Source organism: Perca fluviatilis, chromosome 11 (assembly GCF_010015445.1).
Source record: "Perca fluviatilis chromosome 11, GENO_Pfluv_1.0, whole genome shotgun sequence".
Lineage (NCBI taxonomy): Eukaryota > Metazoa > Chordata > Actinopteri > Perciformes > Percidae > Perca > Perca fluviatilis.
Genome location: NC_053122.1, coordinates 19,486,486 through 19,509,624, shown reverse-complemented (window position 1 = coordinate 19,509,624; position 23,139 = coordinate 19,486,486). Strand labels below are relative to the sequence as shown.

At 39.2% G+C, this 23,139-nt stretch overlaps 1 protein-coding gene across 4 annotated transcripts; it reads left to right on the top strand.

The window, feature by feature from the left end:
- The first annotated feature begins 58 nt into the window (after window positions 1–58).
- Window positions 59–22,934, top strand: myom1a (myomesin 1a (skelemin)). Of its 4 annotated transcripts, none has more exons than XM_039816433.1 (38): window positions 59–205; window positions 1,522–1,726; window positions 5,492–5,632; window positions 5,769–5,955; window positions 6,065–6,222; window positions 6,455–6,547; window positions 6,713–6,801; window positions 7,084–7,128; window positions 8,024–8,185; window positions 8,327–8,488; window positions 9,064–9,205; window positions 9,550–9,749; window positions 9,839–9,895; window positions 10,787–10,911; window positions 11,161–11,344; window positions 11,528–11,699; window positions 12,482–12,603; window positions 13,526–13,722; window positions 13,921–14,047; window positions 14,626–14,810; window positions 14,988–15,102; window positions 15,349–15,505; window positions 15,648–15,754; window positions 16,160–16,204; window positions 16,309–16,445; window positions 16,554–16,698; window positions 16,953–17,012; window positions 17,101–17,168; window positions 17,296–17,421; window positions 18,624–18,704; window positions 18,970–19,057; window positions 19,153–19,191; window positions 19,412–19,517; window positions 20,764–20,927; window positions 21,034–21,070; window positions 21,334–21,356; window positions 21,791–21,846; window positions 22,017–22,934. In XM_039816433.1, the coding sequence occupies exons 2-38, from the start codon at window positions 1,575–1,577 to the stop codon at window positions 22,284–22,286; spliced, it is 4,524 nt and encodes a 1,507-aa protein (XP_039672367.1). In that variant the 5' UTR covers window positions 59–205; window positions 1,522–1,574; the 3' UTR covers window positions 22,287–22,934. The 4 variants fall into 4 exon arrangements, with proteins under 4 accessions (XP_039672367.1, XP_039672370.1, XP_039672368.1 ...); XM_039816434.1 differs by having other exon boundaries at window positions 61–217; XM_039816436.1 differs by lacking the exon at window positions 18,624–18,704.
- The last annotated feature ends 205 nt before the right edge of the window (window positions 22,935–23,139 follow it).

Sequence of the window (23,139 nt, the reverse complement as noted above, 5' to 3'; positions counted from 1 at the left end):
AGCTGTCCCAGCCTTAAAAGGTCCTGACGGTGTCTTGTGCATTCTGCCGAGTGGCAGCATTATTTTTGTTCAGTGGACTGCCATCCTGTCCACTGCCCCTCACCCTGCTGCTTTGCCCAGATCTGGACTTGCTTTAGCTACTTTTGGAATAGCACACTCTTTCTCTTATTGTCAACTATTTTGGATTGGTAAATTCTTAATCGTGGTGAGTGATTGAGTGAGTTTTTTAATTATTTATGAATACGTCTGTCTCTAATACCGAGTAATTGTTAGTCTGTCTAATGTCATTTGGTCGTCTTTTAAAATCCTGAATCAGTAAGGCCTGAGACCTTCTTTTAACCACTTTATTGATTCTTTTGGTTTAAGAATGTGTTCGATTTTTTTTTAGTGTCCCTTATACTAACAAGGTTTGACTAATTTTTAACTGTGTTGTCCTTGTCGATTAGACTGCATGTGTCATTGAAGTAAAATGTCATCCTAAAAGTAGAGCTAATCTATTCCATTAACTTTAGCTTAACCTTCAAAATTTGTATGACTCAGATCTTCTCTTTGTGCACTCTATGCCCTCATTGCTTACTGTCAACTTTACTGTTAGTATCTCTTTACAAATAAAGAGTCACACAGTACATGCTGTTTGCTGCAGGTGTTGCTCATCAGAAAATAAATTTTTCTGTCTATTGTCATAAACTGCTGATCATATCATATTGATCTGTGGTTACATAATGATGGGCCTATGCCCAATGGGAGCTGCTCATGTTTTCAAGCTGTATAACCTTATACCTACTAGAGTAGACTGATTGGTGAATCCACAGAAAATGCATCTGCAACAATCTTGATAAACGATTAATTTAAGTCATTCTTTAGAACAAAAATTCCACAAATTCAGTTTCAAATGTGGATGTTTACTTGTTTTCTTGTTTTTTTTAAGGCTATGCCAACTTTGGCTTTCGGATGTGAATGGTATTTTTTTAACTAGTTATATACCAAACGATTATTTGGTTAATCAACAAAATAATCAACAGCTTTAGTACCTAACAAAGTGTAATATATATTACTGTTATGTGTATTTTGAGTATATATAGACTATTATCGATTCAACCCTTAAATTAAGATATTCCCCAAACACAAACTTTTCCCTTTGGATGTTCTCATCAGTCACTGGATTACATCACACAACACTTTGTTTTCCAGTTCATCACAAGTTTATCACTTTTATAATTCCACATGTGGAAGTGAATGTTCTCTAAACTCTCGTGCAATCTGTAAAGACACAAAACCGACATGTAGAGTGTTGAGGAAAACAATGTTTATTAACTGCTGCTGCTTCATTCAACACAGTAGAAGTAGATCTTAACCAGAGCTAACGCTTTAACTGCTCACACAAAACAAAAATCATAACTCTGTCTTAACAACTTTACCATTACTTCACCATATCTACTCACCATCTCCTTCTCCTGCCCTAAAATAACCAAAAAAATAACCAATTTAGTCTGTAATAATAACAATGAGATTGATTCACAGAGCTGGTTAAGTAACGAACAGTCAACATATAAGTTGGCGGAGTGGCCCTCAGGATGTCAGGATCAGTACAAGTGACGCAGAAGCTGCAGCATCAGCATCAGCATCAACAGCAGCAGCAGCATCACTATGAGAGCAGCTGTCACCTAAGCACCAAGTCGTCTGTTAGCAAGCAGTCTTTCTCCACTTACAAGACTTCCAGCCGTCGGTAAGAGAGGATGTGAGGCGAAAGATCCAAAATGCTTATGAGATGGTTGATATTTGAAATATGCAAAAAATGGGGTTCTCTTAATGCAACCTACTACTTCCATAACCTCGGAAGTGGGGAATGCATTCAAGCAGACCTCTTTCAAATATTCAACACTGTACTTTTTGTATGGTGTGAATTGTGTTCAGCAGCATGGAGAGAGAAAACATGCAGCTCAAAGTGTGTTTTTATGTAGAGCAGGTGCTGTCTTTCCGCTGGTCTTCATCTGCCCATACTGTACATGTTCATTTTTTAATGGGGTCAGGGTTTTGTATTTTTCTAAGAACACATATTGTTCTCCTTGAAGCTGTTGCAGAACAGCTCATTTTTAAGTCTTTTGGGCCAAGTTTCAAGTCAAGGCCCAAATATGCCTATCTGTATATGCAAATTACAAGTCAAGATACAAGTCTCTCAGGTCTCTAAATGCTGACCAATAATATCAGTATATATTTCTTTCAAAGCTCTGTTATTTGTGTTTTTACAAAGCTTAATGCAAGTAATCTTTCTATTTCTATGCAAAGTCCTAATAATTGAATACTTAGTTGCACAATTATACAATATTATGTTACTTAAGTGTTACTTAAGTCTGAGTCAAGTCCAAGTGTCAAGTCTTGAGTCTACTGGGCTCTTTGTAATGTTTGTAACTATTAAATCTACATAGCAATAGTAATGTGCTCATGTATTTATCAGAAAGAGCACTGCTTGATTATTATTTGGTCAATATTGAAATCACGATTATTCAATATGATAACTCTTTTGGAAAGATGTGGCATTTATTGAACTTAAAAAACAGTGAAAACACCTTGAACTGTGATATTTCCCTTATTACTTTTCCCATTGAACTTTTTGAATTCCCCTTCAGAACAGAAGACAAAATAAGATTTTACTTGCAAAATGTAATGTGCAAAATACAATTTTTTTCATAATTATATTGTTTGTGTGATCGTTGGAAGCCTAAATCGCAATCAAAATTTGATTAATTGCACAGCCCTAAAGAGCACATTATGTACATGTATCTCCGCCAAGGAGGTTATGTTTTTGGCCTTGGCTCGGTTTGTCAGTTTTTTCAGCAGGACTACAGGAAAACTACTGGCCAGATTTGAATGAATCTGGGGCGGATACACAAATCATTTTTCATTAACATTGCGAGATAGGACAATTGTGCCGCATTCATCTGGTGCTGGAATAATCAGAAAAATTTGTTCCCCACTGGGAAAATTAACACTGCATTAACGTTGTGAAATAGGGCACGCCTTGGTCGAGGTCTGCGCTCTCTAAGTGCCTTCTAGTTTACTTTAATTTGCGCCATCTTAAGAGTAGTCTGAAGCTAAGTAGCTAAGTTTGTTTTCCATGATATGAACTTAAATATCTCTGGCTTTTGGACTGTTGATTGGACAAAATAAGAAATTTGAAGATGTTAACTTGCAAATTGCACTGTACACGTTTCACTGCTTTCTTGGAGACCAAACGAAAAAAAATGATCGTCCGATTAATCAACAATTGCAATAATTGTTTTAGAGAGATATATATTTCCTTAGTCTTTCCAGCTTTTGCTTTATACCACAGGTCTGCTGCAGGAAGAACGTGTGCAAAACTAAACATGTCACTAGAAATAATAGAGGTATAAACCACCTGTTTCGAATGTTATCACTCCATTGAATGGTCTGGTGTTAACAAGTAGACAATTACTTCTGTTATGTTTAGTCAGATTTTCATTTAATTTCACGTGTATGTGAAATTTTGTGTTAGAATCAAATGAGGCTTGATCAAAGTAAAGTCTAGAGTAAGTGTAAGTGTGAAAGAAGCACTGTCTGTCAAACACCTTAGACTGATGTATACTGTATGTTCTGTGGTATCACTAACTCTTGTCAACATGTAATATGGTCAGAGGTTCTAGGGCTTAGTGTTCATGTTGGAACCATGAGAGCTTTCTAAACGGGTCAGGGAAGGAATTTCAGCTGTAGTGAATGGCTGCCAGATATATTCATGGACAGCCAAGCTATTTTTGTAGGCAGGACATGAGATGTTGCCATTAGGCCAACTGTAAAGACACTGTATTGAAGTCATGAAATTGTAAACGGTTGTACTCTGGCTTCCACGGACGTTTAATAGCTAATAGCTCTAGTATCCATCGTCAAATTGACTGGTCAGTGTTAGTCTCCTTTTAAAAATGTATAACTAGTCCTACATCTTGTTTCTGGTAGAAATAATAAATTGCATAAAAAAGATTCCAGTTTTGTTATTTCAATCTTAAGATTGACACATGCTTTAGCTTCTCAGACTGCTTTTATCAGCAGTAAAACTTTTTATACCATTGACTTTCTTACACACTGAACCAAAGACTTCCTTTCAGAACACCTGGTGAGTCAGCAGTATAAATAACTTCTCGACACTGTAGAAAATCTTTTGTGAGACTGAGGTCTGTCTGTCGCTGCTGTGCTATTAGATCCTTCCAACGACTTGATCCCTCCTCGCCAGTATTGAATAGAGTTTATCAAAGCCACGTTATGCCACTACTCCTCTAGGCCAAATGAATAGACAAGGACAGACTTGAAAGAGATTGAGTGAAAGCAGAGCTTTAAAATTAATCTTTCTACCCTGCTGCATGCACCAGTTTCGGCTCCATTTATAAACCCAGTGGACAATAAGGGAGGCCTGAGAGGCTGATAGGTAAATGAGTCAGAGTATAATATGGGTCAGTGTTCTTGAGGATAGAAAGAAATGCATCTTCCATTTTTGAGTACAGCATATTCTGAATGTGTCTTTATAGAAACAGCACATGAATTTAAAGTTTTATAAATGCAGAGAGGAAGTATGGTTCATATAGGTCATCATATTTATTTTCCACTGCAGCTTTGCAATCTTTCTGTTAGGTATGTTTTGTCTCATTTTTCGTCATTACAAACAACTGTAGAAGTTACATTTAAATTAGTCCTGTCTGTCCTCCTTTTACAGATGTAATTTATCCAAACGTTCATCTTTAATTAATAATACTGAACCAGTCAGTAGTTATCAGTAATTAATATTGGAATTTGTAGCACTTGTCTGCTATGGTTTAAGCAATAGAAAAGTTAGTTACAGGAAGGTATATTCAATCAAAGGATAACAATGGCATTATTTTTAGTGTCAACAAAAAATACCAGCCCCTGCGTATAGCCCCTCAGCCCCAAGCTTATTTGATACTACTGAACGGGGTCACAAATATATTGTTTAAATTTTAAATAAGACCCAGTAATTTCCTAAAAACACAGGGCACTGTAGTTTGATGCACATGTTACTGAAACAAGAATAAATAGTGTTTTTGTTGGGGACTGTTTTCAGCTGCAGATTAATACACTTTAGTATTTACAGCAGAAGGACGGTATATGTGGGATTGACTCAAAATAAACTACAGTTCCCATTTTCATTACCCAGTGCAACAGTATGGCTTACTTAGGTGTTTTTAATAGTTTTGGTACAACAAAGGAGGTCTATGGCACAAAGGAATAAGCTATATCAGACTTTGGCTACACAGACAATACAAATAGTAGGATTAATTTGTTGATGGCAATCATGGGATTTATTAAAAATAATTTTAAAAAAAGAACATTATTAGCCCTATTCTTTAAGGTACAATGTGGCTTTTATGTAGAAAAGTGTACACCATGAACTCTGTTTGGAAATACCATATGATGCATGTTGGTGTATGTAGTGCAAGTGTTGTGATTGTTGTCTGTCACGTCTAAGCCTGCAGACCACTGTGAAGACAGAGAAGGGGAAGGAGGTGGTTAAACTGAGCCCGCTACCCAAGAGAGCCAAACGCACCTACCTGGCGATGGACACAGACAAGGAAGTTATCGGCTATGTCATTCCCGTATTTAGAGCCAGGTGAGTGAGGACACTGCAAAACGCTGACATTGATGATGTACAATTGTATTGCAGTTGATGACACTAAATTAGATAATTTCATATTTCACTGTAAGTCTAAACTGCTCTCACATGTTGGTGGTTTGTCGTGCACCAGTCATGATGTTGTCCGCGGTCTGACGGAGGCCCAGGAGGAGAATGTTACTGAGGAGGGGATTAACTATGTGGCCATGAGGAACCTGTTTGTCAGGGAGGCCAGGGAGGCTATGGAGGTTAAAGTGGAGAAGAGAACAAGAACAACGCATATCAGGGAATCTGCCGAACGCATGGAACTAGGCAAGACGGTAATTTGCAATAACAAGGATGTGTCCACCCATTTTCAAATAATAAAATCGTTCACATGAAATGCTCATGAGCTTTAAATGACAATCTGACTCCACTCTCTTGTTCTAGATGGAGGAGTGGGCAGAGTTCCGTAAGAAAATGAACCCAGACAGCCTGACACACCGTCCAGAGTTTATCGTCAAGCCCCGTGGACAGACTGTCTGGGAGGGCAAGACTGTCAAGCTGCACTGCACAGTGGCTGGATGGCCTAAACCCAGGATTGCCTGGTAAGACACACTCCAAGTTTACTGGTCCCCACCTTCTCTGAGTCACAAGAAAAAGTCTCCGATGAGAGGCAATCAGTCATGTGTGTGTCATAGAGAAGTTTCCATCCAAAGCTCTCGTCATCAGTCAAATCGGTTTTCCACTGTCGCAACATGAACACACACACTCCAATGCAATCACAGATTCAGAAGACGACTGTAAAAATAAACCAGCTGTCTTTCTGCTGTCTTCAAGGTACAAAAACAATGTGCTCATTGATGCCAAGGCTCACCCCGAGAAGTACGCAATCGAGAGCAATTACAACATGCACTCCCTGGAGATCAAGAAGTAGGTAATCATTAAGCTCTCACTGCACGGCCTCTCTTAGAATTCATGAGAAGTACCCAAAAATGCACATTACCCCAAACTGAATATTTTATGAAAATATTCTGCAGAATGATGAATGCAAATGAGATGCAGGTAATTCACCATGTCTGCACATTTTATTTTCAGCTGTGATTTCATCGACACTGCTCAGTATCACGTCTCTGCCCTCAACGTGAAAGGGGAAGTTTCCTCTGTGGCTACTATTGTTGTCAAAAGTAGGTTACCGTTTTTTTTCTCGTCTGTCTTCTTTGCAGCTGCTGCTCTATCCTCCAGTTAGAGGTCAAAGTTTAAAGTAGAGGTTTAAATTAACACCACTGTAAACACAACATGTCCCAACTGTTCCAAATAGTTGTGTCAGGATCTGGTAGAACATGTTTGACTGAAGGAAAAGTCCTAAATATCATGCTTAAAGTGTAGCATATTTTCTATTGTCAACTGTCACTTAAATCTCTTGTTATTGATACAACACAGTTACTGAACAACATATTTCTCTGCAGGGTTCCAGGAGGGCAAGGAAGCAGGCCCACTTGATCCTAAACCACGTGAGTCACTTTAAATAATTATTTTTAGTTTTTAAGTGAAGCCATTTCGATTCACATTTCAAAGGGTAATTAAAAGTGCTCTACATTAGACATAACATAATGCAAGTACAAACTAAAGCTGCACTAATCAAATGTTTTTATTTATATAAACAATAGAAAAATGTGTAACGTGAAAGTCATTGCTCATAGTTACAAACTCAGAGAACTCTCCCGTCACTCTCAGCTCTGCGGAGTGTTTTAGCGTCTTTTAGCTCATTTTGTTTATCAGCCCCATCTCCAGCCAAAGCAGGCAGCTGTTTTCAGAAAACAAGCTCTAAAACCCACTATACACTGCTCAACTTCAAATGGCAGACGGACAAAGTTACCAACTAGCAGCTGAACACAGTTAAGCATTTAGCAGCTAAAGAGACTAAGGAGTTGGTGGAGACCAAAATCAGAGCTAAAGGGAGTAAATGTTGGACAACAAAAACACAGCTTCAAATGAATGTCTGCTACATGTGTAAAAAACCACATTCACCCTAAGGTATTTGTTAGTTTTGTGTCTGCAACTTGCTGTGCGCCCCCAAAGTGTTTAACCAGTCAATTAATGCAGGTTCAATGTTTTCATAGCAGGGGGTTTTAAAAAATAAAATTAGGACAGCAGTTTATATTACAGAAAATACATCAGTTTGCTAGAATTAAACATTACAGGCTCATTGATTCAAAACCTCCACAAAATCTGGCTGTAAGGGCCTTACATGTTTGACCCACTTTGTGGGGGGTAACTCAGGGTTCAAGCACACTTCGATATGGGACTGCAGGGCCAGGGATTGAACTACCAACCTTCTGATTGGCAGGCGACCGCTCTACCACTGAGCCTAGTAATGTTTTTAATTTCTTTATTTTTCATCTGCAGATGGTTTCTGCGCTGAGCATGGTGTCACCTTTGAAACAACCATCATTGACAAATTTGAAGTGGCTTTTGGCCGTGAAGGCGAGACATTGAGTCTGGGCTGCACTGTCATCGTTTATCCCACCGTGAAAAAATACCAGCCTGAAGTCGTCTGGTACAGAAACTGTAAGTAGAAAAATGAATTTTAAATAGTTAATTCTTCCTTTTTAACCAATGTATGTTAACACTACATGTAACATTAAATGTTTTATTTAATCCACTATATGTATCCAGTTACATGTCTTTTGGTTTTGACTTCCCTATCAGCTGTCCCCTTGAAGCCCTCTAAATGGGTACACACACACTGGTCTGGGGAGCGTGCCACATTAACACTTGTCCACCTCAACAAGGAAGATGAGGGCATGTACACCCTGCGCGTCAACACCAAATCTGGCTTTGACACCTACTCTGCTTATGTGTTTGTCAGAGGTAAGGTGCCCGATCGATATTTCACCTAAGCTGATTTCATTACAAGAGGGACTCTTGAAATTCCGCTTTTTAGTTTTGTATTACATTGAAAATTTAATTAATCTGCTGTATAAAGCCATTTACCCTCAAGTCTGTGTTGAATTGTACAGTTTTGAACAACACAACTGTTATGTAAAAAGTAAAGCAACCTATTACAGATCACCACAGACAGACCTGGTAGGAAACCATTCAATTCTGCTGTGTCTTTAAGTGACACACCGCTCTCTCTGAGGTGTTTGGTTTCCACTGAGGAATGTTGCTTCTATATTTGTCTGTGTCGGAAAGGTCGCCACAAAGAGTGTGATCTGAAGTAACAATCAGTGGGTTTATGCATAAGAGGGAATCTTTGATATTCCATTTAATGTTATCAAGACATAAACTAATCTATCACACAGTACTGCCACACATGCTGTCCTGTAAAGGAGTAAGAAGGTCAGAAAATGGAAACTGAGTATGAAATGGAGATCAGCCTGATTTAGAAACAGCAGCACTCACAAGTGCGTGCCTTCTTAGATATGTGCGTTTTGCTATGCCAGATGCCGATGTGGAGGTTGAGGGGGTTCCCGTGGCCCCCCTGGATGTGCGCTGTCATGATGCCAACAAGGACTATGTGGTGGTGACCTGGAAGCAGCCAGCGGTGGAGGGCAGCAGCTCCATCCTGGGATACTACATTGACAGGTTGGGCAGCCCACTCTTTCTTTTATTATGTTCATTGTTTAATGGAGAAATTATTATTCAGTTTCATCTGATTTCTTTGGCCAGGGTACAATCCTACATACATATTTTACAGTAAAACTGGTCTTATTTATACTTTTTCTGTGTAGAATAACTTATTCCGCAGGCACATTCCACTAGCCCAAATTTCTCCTATATTTCCACCAAATTGCCATCTTGACAGATAAATGTCCCCTTCCAGAAAACACCCACATACATCCCTACCGGTCTACTGTAGCTGTCAATCAGTCACTGTGAATTACAGTGTTGCTTGTGACAAATCCAATTTATATGTGTTTTCTGTGCAGGTGTGAGGTGGGCACTCACCACTGGGCTCAGTGTAATGACGCCCCAGTGAAGTATGCGCGCTTCCCTGTCACAGGACTGGTTGAGGGGCGTTCTTACATCTTTAGGGTGCGGGCCTTGAACAAGGAAGGAGTCAGCCGTCCATCCCGTGTCTCCGAGGCCGTGGTTGCCATGGATCCCTCCGACAGAGCCCGTCTACGAGGTGAGAGACACACCAGAGTCCCGCTGACACACTGAAACAAAGCCAACAACTGCACTTTTATCATGTATTTCTTTTACTTTTCCAAACAGCTGGCCCCTCAGCTCCTTTTACTGGGATGATCAAGTTCACAGAGGAGGATCCCACTGGTATGACAGCTTCAAACTCTGTTATTTAGATTATAGAAGGAAAGAAATCATTAAGGTGTCATAATGTTAGAATTAACAGGGGGGATGGCCCAATGGGAGGACCCTAGTGATGAGAAGACCGGTTGTTTAAGTAACTCTTTATATTAGCTATAGTTTAAAGATTATTATAGATCCAAGACAAAACTGACTGCCCCACGGACAGCGCCATGCATTTATCAATACACAGCACAGTTAGGCTACTGATATTTCAGAGCGATGGTCGGGCCTTGGATTCTAACTTACATATACCTCAGTCAGATAAAGTATAATATATGATATTATTATTATATTATGTCAGGCAGACTAACATATCCAATAAACAACCCCTCTGCCCCTGCACTCTCTCTGCTACTTGGGATAGATAGGGGGGATGGCAAGTTAACAAGGGGGATGCCCTCACCCCACCTTAAATCACTTACTACTTGTAGGGCTGGGTATCGAAACCTCAATATGTACTATAACCTTCTATGTACTGTCTGAAATTTGTCTGTAGTATGTAAAAACTTTCAAGTATCAAAAGCTGGTATTAAATGTCTGTATTTTAGTCTAGTTTACTGATTCTTTAAATGGATTTCCTGACCTAAATCACGAAAGGCTGTATTTTCTTCAGGCAAAGTTCTTTGATGATTGCTTGTGCTAAGTGAAATGTTAAATACTGTTTATTTGAGAACTTTGGCATATTTTGTTAAATGGAAAAAAATGGTTTTGTAGAAAACCGTGATTGTAATCCTCAAAATATAATATTGGAAATACCGTTTAGGTATCAGTATTGAAAATGTTCAAATGATAACCAGCCCAAGTGACTTTAAGTACAATTCACCTGGTTGAAGTCACTTCCTCTTGCCTCCTCAGTGGGTGTTGTCCCCGGAGAACCCAGTGATGTTGTGGTTACCGAGGCAACCAAGAGCTACGTGGTGCTCGCCTGGAAGCCTCCAGTTCAAAGGGGTCATGAAGGAGTCATGTATTACATTGAGAAGGTGAAGAGAAATGCTAGACACATGCAACCAGCGATGAGGAGTGGCCACTTGCAAGCACACATTGTCTCATTTTAAGCCACAAGCCAAATGGAACCAATGCTTTAAGAAATACCTATGGCCTCTTGTAGGTTATTGTACTTATACATGAAGACTAATAGCATGGAGGTCTAAGCACCTTCTTACCTTTCCTTTATATACTGTACAGTGTTATCTGCTATTGACACGTCACTGGCTCTCTGTCGACCACAGTGTATTTCAGGGACAGACATCTGGCAGAGGGTGAACACTGGTATGCCAGTCAAGTCTCCCCGCTTTGCCCTGTTTGACCTGGCAGAGGGGAAATCCTACAGCTTCCGTGTGCGCTGCTGCAACTCCGCTGGCGTGGGCGAAGCCTCTGTATCCACAGGAGAGATCACGGTCGGAGATAAACTGGGTGAGCCGGCAAGACCTGCATTTATATTATGTACAGGTGTTACAGTTCATGATATCACTGGTTTATTGTTCAGCCATATTCCTTCATTAGTAAATGTAATCCCAATCCATTATATTCCCTTTCTGCTCACTGTAATTACTTACTTCCTGTCCTTATTTTCTTACAAACCTCTTTTTTTAACAGACCTGCCCTCAGCTCCAGGCAATCCAGTGGCCACCAGGAACACTGACACCTCAGTGGTGGTCACCTGGGGGGCCTCTCAGGTCAAACACCTGGTCGGCTACTATATTGAATATACCGTGGTGGGCACTGATAAGTGGATGCCTTGTAACAACAAACCTGTCAAGCAGACCAGGTAGATACAGTTGAAGATAATTCTGGGTTCATGAATTCAGAAGTCGTTAAGTGCGGAAGCACATTGCATTCACAAAAGAAAAACAAAGTTAGAAACCTTATCCCATAAATTACTATCTCATAATTAGGAGAAAAAGTTATTTGAAAAAGTTCTTTAAGAAACGTTAAGCTATAGTTATCAATCGTCGCTAACCTAGGCTACAGGATAAAACACTGAGCAATGATGCGTTTTTATCTGCTTTTATTTACGTTGCTTAAATATATCTTTTATATGTATCTTATACAAGATCTGATCTCGTAATTACAAGATCTTTTCTCTGATTATGAGATAGTAACTCATAATTACGAGATATGGTGTCTAAATCACTTTTCTTTTGTGAATGCAATGTGCTTCCTTAAGTGCTGAAAAAGATGAATTGATTGCAAAAGTACATTACCACAATGTACTCATGGTTGTCAGCAAACCAGAATTTTATACAAAAATTTCTTGTTGCTGTTCTACTGGTTGAAATATATTTGGTGTTCAAATTTGATAACTGCAAACTGGAAGTGCTAAGACCCAAATGTTTAGCAGGCTAACTAGTTTTAGCTTACCTAGAGTAGATGTACCAGAATTTTAAGCAAGACTGTGTATTCATAAACTAACTTTAAGTCTAATCTTTTGGTCGTCATTTAATTTTTTGTGTTAAGATTGCGAAAATTACTAGTTCTAAGTCCTTATGTTGATTAAATCAAAGTGTTATGATAATATGACTCTTTACACTTTTGTCTACTGTTTCATAGGTTTGTGTGCCACGGCCTGACTACCAGAACAAACTGCGTGTTTAGGGTCAAGGCAGTCAACGCTGCAGGTTACAGCCAGAGCTCCCCCGATTCTGATGCGGTGGTTGTGCAGGCTGCCATCTGTGAGTATCCTCACAACTTGTCTTCTTTATTCACTTTGCCCATTCTGCTCCTTCCCCCCAGCTATTTAAACATGTATTTATCCAGGGAATGATCGCTGAGAATATACACGCAACATAAAACTTACACACATGACCTCTGAACTCATCTTTTTTCATGCACCATGTTAACTCATCATCATCACTTTTTCCTTTTCTGTAATCAATATTCTTTCTCAGTTACTTTATACATCTTTCATTTCCAAAGATTTTGTTGTGATAGAGTTAGCTGCCCAAATAGCTTCTCTTTCTTGTATATCTTGAGTTTTATGAATGCAAGTGGCACATGTTTATATGTGACTGCTGGTTGATATATGTGCATGTGATTGCCTGACATACTCATAACTAACACTGGATTTTGTTTCCCATTGCTTCATTTATTAGTGACAAAGTTAAATAACAAAGTAGATACTATTCTAATAATGCTTCTGTTGTATGCAGGTATTGATTTATGTATTAATTTGTTTTTGCTTGAGTTCTGTTTTGCTCTTTGCCAAGGTGAAGACTAAAACATTGTTTTCTTAAAGAGCATGCACAATGAGAGCCTCGTCTGGCTTTTGGAGATTTTCGTAGCGTGAAAGTTATCCTGCTTCTGGCCTTGAGTGTAAGTACTTTATTCATTACAATGACCCTGAAAAAGTGTGTTGCTTGTGTGTCCGAAGCATGTAGCATGTTCAACTGTAGACTAATGACAATTACGATCTATGCAATATTTGGCTGATGCCAGGCCATCTTGATGAGATTATGTATCGGACTGAATTTTTCATTAACGGGGAAACAAACAAATAGGGGCTGAATATCTGAAAAAATATCTTCTTTAACACACAAATTCACTTCAATTTGTCTTAAAAAAAATGTTGACCACCTTATTTACTTTTCTTCGCAGCCGTCCCTGGAAAACCCACCGGTGTGAGCCTGGTGGAGGCTGTAAAGGACTACATGGTGCTGGCCTGGACTGCGCCTGCTAGCACTGGAGGAGCCGATATCAGGGGATATTTTGTGGACTACAGGGCCGTAAAGGGAGACGTTGTTGGAAAATGGCATGAAATGAACCACAAGGCTTTGACTACTACCTCCTATAAAGTAAGTTATTTTATTTCAAGCACACATTTACCAAATTTCCAATGAATTTGTTTTGGCTTTTCTATGAATGAAGGAGTGATTATCAGTCACAATGTCCAGTGTCATCATTCACTGCATTTTGTCAAGTTTGCAGTATATTTGCCAGCCCTAAAAATGTATTTTAATCCTTTCTCATTATCTGCATTGTTCCTCCGTTAGGCTGAAAACCTGAAGGAGAACGTCTTCTACCAGTTCCAGGTGCGCGCTATGAACATGGCCGGCGTGAGTAAAGCCTCTCTGGCCAGTGCAGCTCTGGAGTGCAAGGAGTGGACCATTACTGTGGCAGGTATGAGAGATAGTATGCTCACCAAAACTGGGCCAGTAGATATTAGAGAGGAAACAATTAGATGATTATTTGACATTACTATTCATGGTCAATTAATCATTGCAGCTATTTAAATAAAAATGCCAAACATGATCAGCTTTTTAATGTAATTATTTCCCTTGTGTCATTGTAAACTGAATCTTTTGGCTTTGGACTGATGGTTGGCCATAACAAGCAATTCGAAGATGTCACCTTGGGCTTTTTTTTTTACTTTTACTAATATTTTATATACCAAACAAGCCAAAAAAACTAGAGACAGTTACCTCACTTTGTATTTTTTCCACAATGCATTTCAGATAGATAGCCTATTCATGGGATCAGAATACAATACATACATATTTTGTGCTATGCTAAAATGGACAAAACAGTGTGTTTTTAATACTAATGCAATTTAAATACATCTTAAAATATATCAAATTATTTTACTGAATTTCTATTTTAAAACTATTATTTTATTTTTGTCTTAACCAGTTACAGTTTGTTTGAGATTCCAAAACAATTTCCCACATCGTTCAAACTATCTCTGTTTATCCTCCAAGGTGCTCCTGTTGGTCTTCATGTGCTGGAGGTCCGTGACACCTCTGTCGTGGTCCTGTGGGAGCCACCTGCATTTAATGGCCGCACTCCTGTCAATGGCTACTATTTGGATGTCAAGAAGGCCTCTGCTGGAGAGGAAGGCTGGAAGGCTGCTCATGAGAAGACCAACAAGATGAAATACATGAAGGTCATTAGGATGAATAGATAGTTTAATTGGATCTGTGTGTGGTTATTCTTTAGCTGAGATGTGATAGTCAAATTTGAGTTTCAACACACAATCCTGTGTGTGCGTGCGTGCGTATGAAATAATGACGACAGCGTTCTCTAACTGTCTCTCCCTTCGACTCCTCACGTGCTGGCTCAGGTGACAGGGCTGAAGGCTGGTACATCCTACGTCTTCCGTGTGCGTGCTCAAAATCTTGCTGGAGTTGGAAAGCCCTCAGCAGTCTTAGGTCCAATCCTGGCCCAGACTCACCCTGGTGAGTGTGATTGTTATGTAACTCACACATTCCGTTGCATAGTGTTCCTACGCAGTTCTGAAAAATTAGGGGAAATGGCTAATTCTCAATACTGATAGGTGAATTAGCTTTTTATATATCTCTAAGCTGACTGTCATATCTTATATTTCATCATTTGCTACTGTAATGTATGTAATCGTGAGAATCAGGAGCTGAAATCTGCCAATGATGCACACACGCTGTAACCATTTACTCTCCTTTCCTCAGGCACCAAAGAGATTTATGTGGATGTCGATGATGATGGTGTGATCTCTATGATCTTTGAGTGCTCTGAAATGAAGGAAGGCTCTGAGTTTGTTTGGTCCAAGAATTACCAGACTATAACTGACACCTCTCGCTTGACTATTATCACTGAGCAGGGCAAGTAAGTATCCTTTGTGTCCAATTTCTCATGCAACGTCCAGGGACCAAATTTACTCTCTTGCTCTTGTTCCAGGCTGTGTGCAAATGCAAAAGTTCTTCCTCTTTCCTCATACCTTGTTGTCCCCACATGTCCTCATCCCCAGGTCAAGAGCTATCTTCAACAGTCCCTCCCTGGAGGATCTGGGCATATTCTCCTGTGTGGTCACCAACACTGATGGCATCTCCTCCAGCTACACACTCACTGAGGAGGGTGAGTCAGCCCACAGTCTTGGCATCTCTGCTCCTGTGCGCCTGAAACTTGATTCACTTGTCATTTGTTTGGGTGACGTAAGAGTTAAAGGTGTGAGGAGGGCTTGATGGACTGTGTATACTCCTGTCTCTGTTATCCTCTTTCAACAGCTGCATCAAATTGATCTCTGTTACACTCTGGTGTGTGTTTGTCTGGAAGCTTTTCTCAACTTATTCAGTGCTGTCTGTCAAAGTTGTTGTCACATATAAGGTTGTACTTGACATGGAGTATTTCTGTCAGCATTAATAATGTGCTTTTTCTAAGATACTGTCAAATAGAAAAGTAGAAGGGTTGATGCTGAAGGGTTTGGCATTCACCTATTTTGCTGCTGCTTCTGTTGTTTTTGTTGTTGTTGTTACTTGACAGGTCTCAAGCGTCTTCTGGACATCAGCCATGACCACAAGTTCCCTGGTGACTATCCAACCACATCACATACAGTATACTGTTAATACCATCACTTATCAAGATCTTAGATTTTATTTATCAAGAGCTTACAAAAATGTGGTTTTCTCCAGTTATTCCCTTTAAGAGTGAAATGGCCATGGACTTGCTCGAGAAGGGTCGCGTGCGATTCTGGACTCAGGTGGAGAAATGCACTTCTGCCTGCCAAGTGGAGTATGTCTTTAATGATGTCATCATTACTGAGGGAAAGGTAGGAATCAGTACTTGTCGTCCTGTCGTCCTGTGAGTCCACTTCTATTTTGGATCGTCTTCCACAAACTGATCTTGTCTGGGTTTCTCTACATCTTTTTGCTTCCAGAAATACACAATGAACTTTGACAAGTCCACCGGCATCATTGAAATGTTCATGGACTCTCTGGAGGTCACAGATGAGGGAACGTTCACCTTTAACCTGGTGGATGGCAAGGCTAAGGGTACAACCAGTCTGGTGCTCATTGGAGATGGTAAGGCAGATTTTACTTCCATGTTGATGTTATGCATACAGATTTGTCATTATATTAGTTTGAATTGTGTATATGGAATAGACATCCCCAACCATCAAATTACTTTTGAAGGCTACACACTTAAAGCCTTCATTTACTGGGTGTATTGCATTTGCTGCAGTTAAAGTATTTGTCCATTGTGGGGCAGCAGAAGACAACCTTTCCTTACTGTCATGTCTGTTTGCTGATTTTCCAATGCACTCTTTGCTATCCAGAGTTCAGGGAGCTTCAAAAGAAATCCGAATTTGAAAGGGCAGAATGGGTCAGGAAACAAGGTAAGGGATCTTAATTTTCCATTACATAAGATTTACACTAATTACACAAGTATGTTTTGATAATTATTTCATTGACCATCATCCACAGGTCCTCACTTTGTCGAGTATCTCGGCTTCACTGTTACTCCAGAATGTAATGTGCTGTTGAAATGCAAGGTAATAAAAGTAACTGTAGATATTTGTACTGCTGTCAATTCTTTTCTTTTTTTAAAGAAGGAGCCTTACAACTGGTTGCAATTTAGGTGACAACACTTAATCCTATCTCTCTTCTTACACTCCACAGATAGGAAATGTCAGACCAGAGACTGAGATCACCTGGTCTAAGGACAGCATTGAGATTGCAGAGGATGATGAGGACGCTCAGAAAATTGAGAGGAAGGACGGGGATCTGACCTTTAATATCGGAAAGGTTAGCCCATTAGACAGAGGCCGTACTGTACATTGGGAAGAGTTGTGAGCTTATGAGTAAAGGGCTAAAAGCGATGCTTCTGATGCAGCTGATGCTTCAATCGTAGACCCAGACTAGATGCTACGCTGCTAACCATCCCTCTCTGACACACAGAATCATAAATGGTGAAAAAAATATTCACATTCCGTGCTGCTGGAGTCAGCACATCAGCATGTCGTATTTGTGAATCAGAATAAAACACGTTGGGTACAACTGACTCCCTATTTTGGAGCTTTTACTTTTAATTATACAGTACAGGCCAAAAGTTTGGACACACCTTCTCATTCAATGCATTTCCTTTATTTTCATGACTATTTACATTGTAGATTCTCACTGAAGGCATCAAAACTATGAATGAACACATATGGAATGATGTACTTAACAAAAAAGTGTGAAATAACTGAAAACATGTCTTATATTTTAGATTCTTCAAAGTAGCCACCCTTTGCTTTTTTGATAACTCTGCAAACCCTTGGTGTTCTCTCAATGAGCTCATGAGGTAGTCACCTGAAATGGTTTTCACTTCACAGGTGTGCCTTTATCGAGGGTTAATTAGTGGAATTTTTTCCCTTATTAATAAAAAAGCAAAGGGTGGCTACTTTGAAGAATCTAAAATATAAGACATGTTTTCAGTTATTTCACACTTTTTTGTTAAGTACATAATTCCATATGTGTTCATTCATAGTTTTGATGCCTTCAGTGAGAATCTACAATGTAAATAGTCATGAAAATAAAAGGAAACGCATTTGAATGAGAAGGTGTGTCCAAACTTTTGGCCTGTACTGTATATTTTGACATTATACACGTATAGGTCATGCTTTTCAACATCTATGCCCATATAGTGTAAATACATTATATGGTTTATCTGTGTGATTAATTCATACACTTCATTTCTAACAGTATATTCAATTTAACTTCTCTGGCCAATTTACTTAAACATTTTAAAGCTGTCCTTTTTTAATGATATCCATGTGGTCTGTCAGACAGTGTTGGTGCCAATTAAGTTAAATTGATGTTTCAAGGTACCTGTACATTGAAACTGTATAAACATTACTCATAAAGAGAGGGTTGGTGTCATTGCATGAGCTAAGGAGAGGCGGCTTGTCCATCGCCACTCCTGTCAATCGCACTTCAATTAACTGGCTTATCTGTCTAATTCACAGTGGGTTATTAAGCAGGAGAAACCGAAAGAAAAAGGAAAAAAGCCAACTGCAGAGGATGTTCCCCCACCACCAAGACCCAAAGTCTGGACATAATCTTTGCTGCCATAAGTTTACGCCTATAATTTCTCCATGTGTCCTCCTCGTCTTACTGTTTTCATGTTTTCATTTTAACGCCTGCAGCATCCCGGGCAGGAGAAAAGCTTGCCTTTTCTGCTTAGTTGGTCTCTGTCTGGCTGTTCTACTGTCTTATTATGTGTCCCAACATGCTGTATTCCCCTCTGTTTCATTTAGGAGGGAATTATTTGCTGTCTCAAGGATACTAAAGCTGCTTTTACTTAAACTCTAGATCTCCAAGGCGGATGCAGGTATTTACGGGGTCATCCTGAGGGACGACAGAGGCAAAGATAAGAGCACCTTCAATCTGACAGACGCAGGTAAAGTCTCTTTCATGAAATTTGTGAGTGAAAAAGTGGAAATCAATCTTGAAAAAAAGTAGAATAATAATTGCTGTTATCATCCTTTTTCCCAGGATACCAAGCTGTAATGAATGAGCTGTTCAGGGTTATTGGTGAGTCATTTAACTTCGCACTTACCAAGCAGTGATGAAGCACCACACGCTAGAAAAGCACCGAAAGAAGCAGAATGTGCACATTTACAGTTTTTTTCCCACTCCATGAAATATTAACAAATAGAGACTGAAATATGTTATGCAGTAATATATACCATTAATCCATATGGTTTCCATTGGATGTAGATAAAAACCTGCCTTTTTATTCTTTTCCCTCCAGCCAACTCCTCCTCTGAAATCACAGTCGTCAGTACTGAACATGGCATCATCCTCTCCTCCACGGTCACATATTACAATGAGGAACTGCGTGTTGGTTGGCTCCAAAAGTATGTAAAATCAACCTTATTCATGTACATATTTGACATCCTTTTTTTATTCTTTTTTTTAATCTCCTGTCTGGCAAACAAGTGCACTTCCACTGAACTAATATAAACACAACCATTTAAAACTGTGTAGCTTAATGCTGATGAAACCAAACTTGGATCCTGAATTTGTGTGTGGTGTCTGTGTGCTGGATAATGAAATATGCTGTATCTACACTATGTGAAATATCTTCACCGGTGTTATAAAATATTAGCTTTACTTGACTTTTTTATTGGTTTATTTCTCAGGTACAAAACAGATTAATATAATAAAAGTGTATACGATTTGGCAAAAGAAATGCAAATTTCCACCTGCAATCCCTGGATAAGTTGATGTTATACATTAAAATAATTAAAATAATTTTAAATTATAAAATTATTAATTAATAGTTAAAAACAAGACAAACAAAAACGAGACAAAACAACATCAAAGCACATTTACAATATGATACAGCATCAGAGAAAGAAAACCTAGAAAAACAATTACAAAACCGACATATACAAGCACATACATACGACAGAACTTAACATCACAAAGGACTAAAATGTATTCTTATAAGCAAATACTAAGGACGCATGTAGCAAATATATCACAAAAGATATCAAATATCATGTTAGTATTGTTGTTTCTCCAACAGTCAATTTTTCAGCTTTCTAGGAAAAGTAACACAGGTTTGAAGTCTCTTTCAAATCAGTTGGAAGTCTTTTCCAACCATGTGATGCTCGGAAAAGGAAAGGCTTCAAACGTTGCATGTACTGTATATGATCTCTATAGGCTTTAGGGTGGTTTTACATGTCTGTGACCAATAAGTAAAGCAATATATGTAATATGAGGGAGAATCATTGCATTCACTAAATATTTTTCGCTTCCATAGTTAAATAGTTTCTGATTACTAATATTGCACAGTAAGACAATGTTTAAATTGGACTACTTTGACTGTAATTGTCATTCTCAGCTCTCCTGCAACATCTTCCGATAAATTCTATGAAAAAAATCCACAGAAGGGGGCTAAATCTCACCAACTGGTAGTGATACAGGCCACCTGTATCAAATATCTCATTTTGGTATAATACAAGGACGATTGTGCAGATTTTCAGTGTCAACGGCAATTACTGCTTTCCTGTCTGAATCTATCTTTTCAGTGTACTTGATACTTTCAGTAAACAGTCCAACCTCAATTGATCTCTATGCTCCCTATTTCTCCATTAGAGATGCTAAGATTGCCGCCTCAGAGAGAGTTAAGTCTGGAGTCACAGGAGAGCAGCTTTGGCTTAAAATCAATGAGCCCACTGAGAAGGACAAGGGCAAATACACCATGGACATCTTTGATGGCAAGGACGGTGTAAAGAGAGTCTTTGATCTGAGTGGCAAGGGTGAGTGAAACTTTAAAGAAAATGCTTCAGATTGCTTCATGCTGATGCTTTAGCTATTTTTTTTATGTAACTATTATCAATAATATGTTTATGGTTTCTGGTGCAGCATGGGAAGAGGCATTTGAAGAATTCCAAAGGCTCAAGTAAGTAAACAAACGTGATCTGACTCAATCTGTCTGCTGTGAATTTCTGTTTGAAGCGGATGGTTACACAAATAAATACTAACAGTCATCACAAACTTAAAATAGACTATGACTAGAATATGTACTTTGTAAACCCTTTCAGAAGCACTCAAAATACATTTCCTCAAATTGTATAGCTTCAGGGGGAAAATGTTGGCCACTGTTCTGCCCTGATATACCATTCTAGGATGCTTCTGACAATGGCTGTGTCCTTCCTTCCACAGGGCAGCAGCAATCGCAGAGAGAAGTAAGTGGTTATTTATTCTTTGGTTTCTCCCAAGAGACAGGGTCTATGACGTTATGTAACATTTTTCTGGATCTAGAGGCTATTTCAGTTTTAATAGAATTGTATAGTGTGGTTCTGTGGAATTGAAGATACATGAGTGTATTGGCCATCACAATAACTAGATCTCATTCATGGAAAATGGTTTTCCAGAAGATGAAATGGCTATATTTCTGCAATGTGGAATTGAAGAAAAGACATTTCCAGCCAAAGCATAATTAAAATGTAATTTGTGCAATAGAGCTACAAATATTGTGTGTTTTATGAAGGATGGTTCAACAGTTCAACAGTCAGTGTCGGGTAATAATACATTGTCAACAGGCAAATTCTCCACAGCTTGACTGGCTGACTGATGGTTGACATTTGCATCTTGGCTCATTACTGTATTTCTTGTTTAGATCGCGCTCGTGTTGTTGGAGGCTTGCCAGATGTGGTTGCGATCCAAGAGGGCAAGGTAAATCAATGAGATAGTCAGTGTGCTAATACACTGTCTTAAACTCTCTCTCTCACCTTCCTCTTTCTTTTATATTGTCTCATGTCGGAGCTTCTCTTCCCTCTGAACTCTGTGGAATCCAGATTTGTATGACAGACATCAAACCCCTGCAATCTTCTTTTTCTCTTTAGTCCCTGAACCTGACTGGCAATGTCTGGGGCGAGCCGGTACCTGAGGTCAGCTGGACGAAGAACGATAGAGAGCTGGTATCTGACGAGCGCTACAAACTCAAGTTCGAGCACGGCAAGTTTGCCAGCATCACAATCGCCGCCGTCACCACGGCTGACTCAGGCAAATACGCCCTCCTGGTCAAGAACAAGTACGGCACAGAAGCTGGCGAGTTCACCGTCAGCGTCTACAACCCAGAAGAGGAGGAGAACAAGGAGGAGAAGAAAGGCTAAAGGATGATGCAGTGTAATGAAATAAAGTAGAAAAGATGAACGATTGGGCTATCTCCAAAGCATTTTACCCCCGGCACATGCCGGTGCACTTAGCAGTTTAAATAAATGATTAATACAGCTGCTTCCTCCTCCTCCTTCTTTATGTGCTGGGCTAAAGAGCTTTGGGCATTGCTTGTCGAGGAAGCAAACAATGAATGTGATAGAGAGGATAATTGTGTGCTTGTAGTTGCTTGACAAGTCTTCTATCACTTCTGATTGCTATCAGCAGTACATGTGATGTTTAATCATTGGAGGTGGTTGATCTATCATTAATCTTTGTTTTAGCAATGAAAGCCAGCAAGATTAAGGTTGTTTTTAACTATTCTTACATTTGGAAAACCTTGAACCTGTGAAACCAAGTTATGCCTGAGGTTTATTCACTGTAAAAAGAAATAAAGGGAAAAACCCTGATGTAATGACCTTCCCACCAGCTATTTGCTGTGTTGTGTGGCACTGGAAAATGTGTTAGTGGATATGTCCCATGCTCCACTGATAAGAGCTCTTGGTGTCTATTTATAAACAGCTATTATGTTTAAATTGTACTGTGTGCATGTATGTTATGTGCCGTACATTTTGGAAGTGTCAATCATTACAACAATTTGTAGGAAAGGTTGAGCAGGTAAACTCTGATTTTTGTGTAGTGTGACAGCACAACAGTTGAAACTGGTTCATTCAAAGTGTCACACAGCCTACAAAGCTGTGTGCATAGTCGTACATGCGTAACTTGCATGCTTTTGGAGATCTTTCAACAGAACTTGTCATGTGAGCACCAGACACTGTTAGAGAAATGTGTTTAAAGTGGGGGGAATGTTGT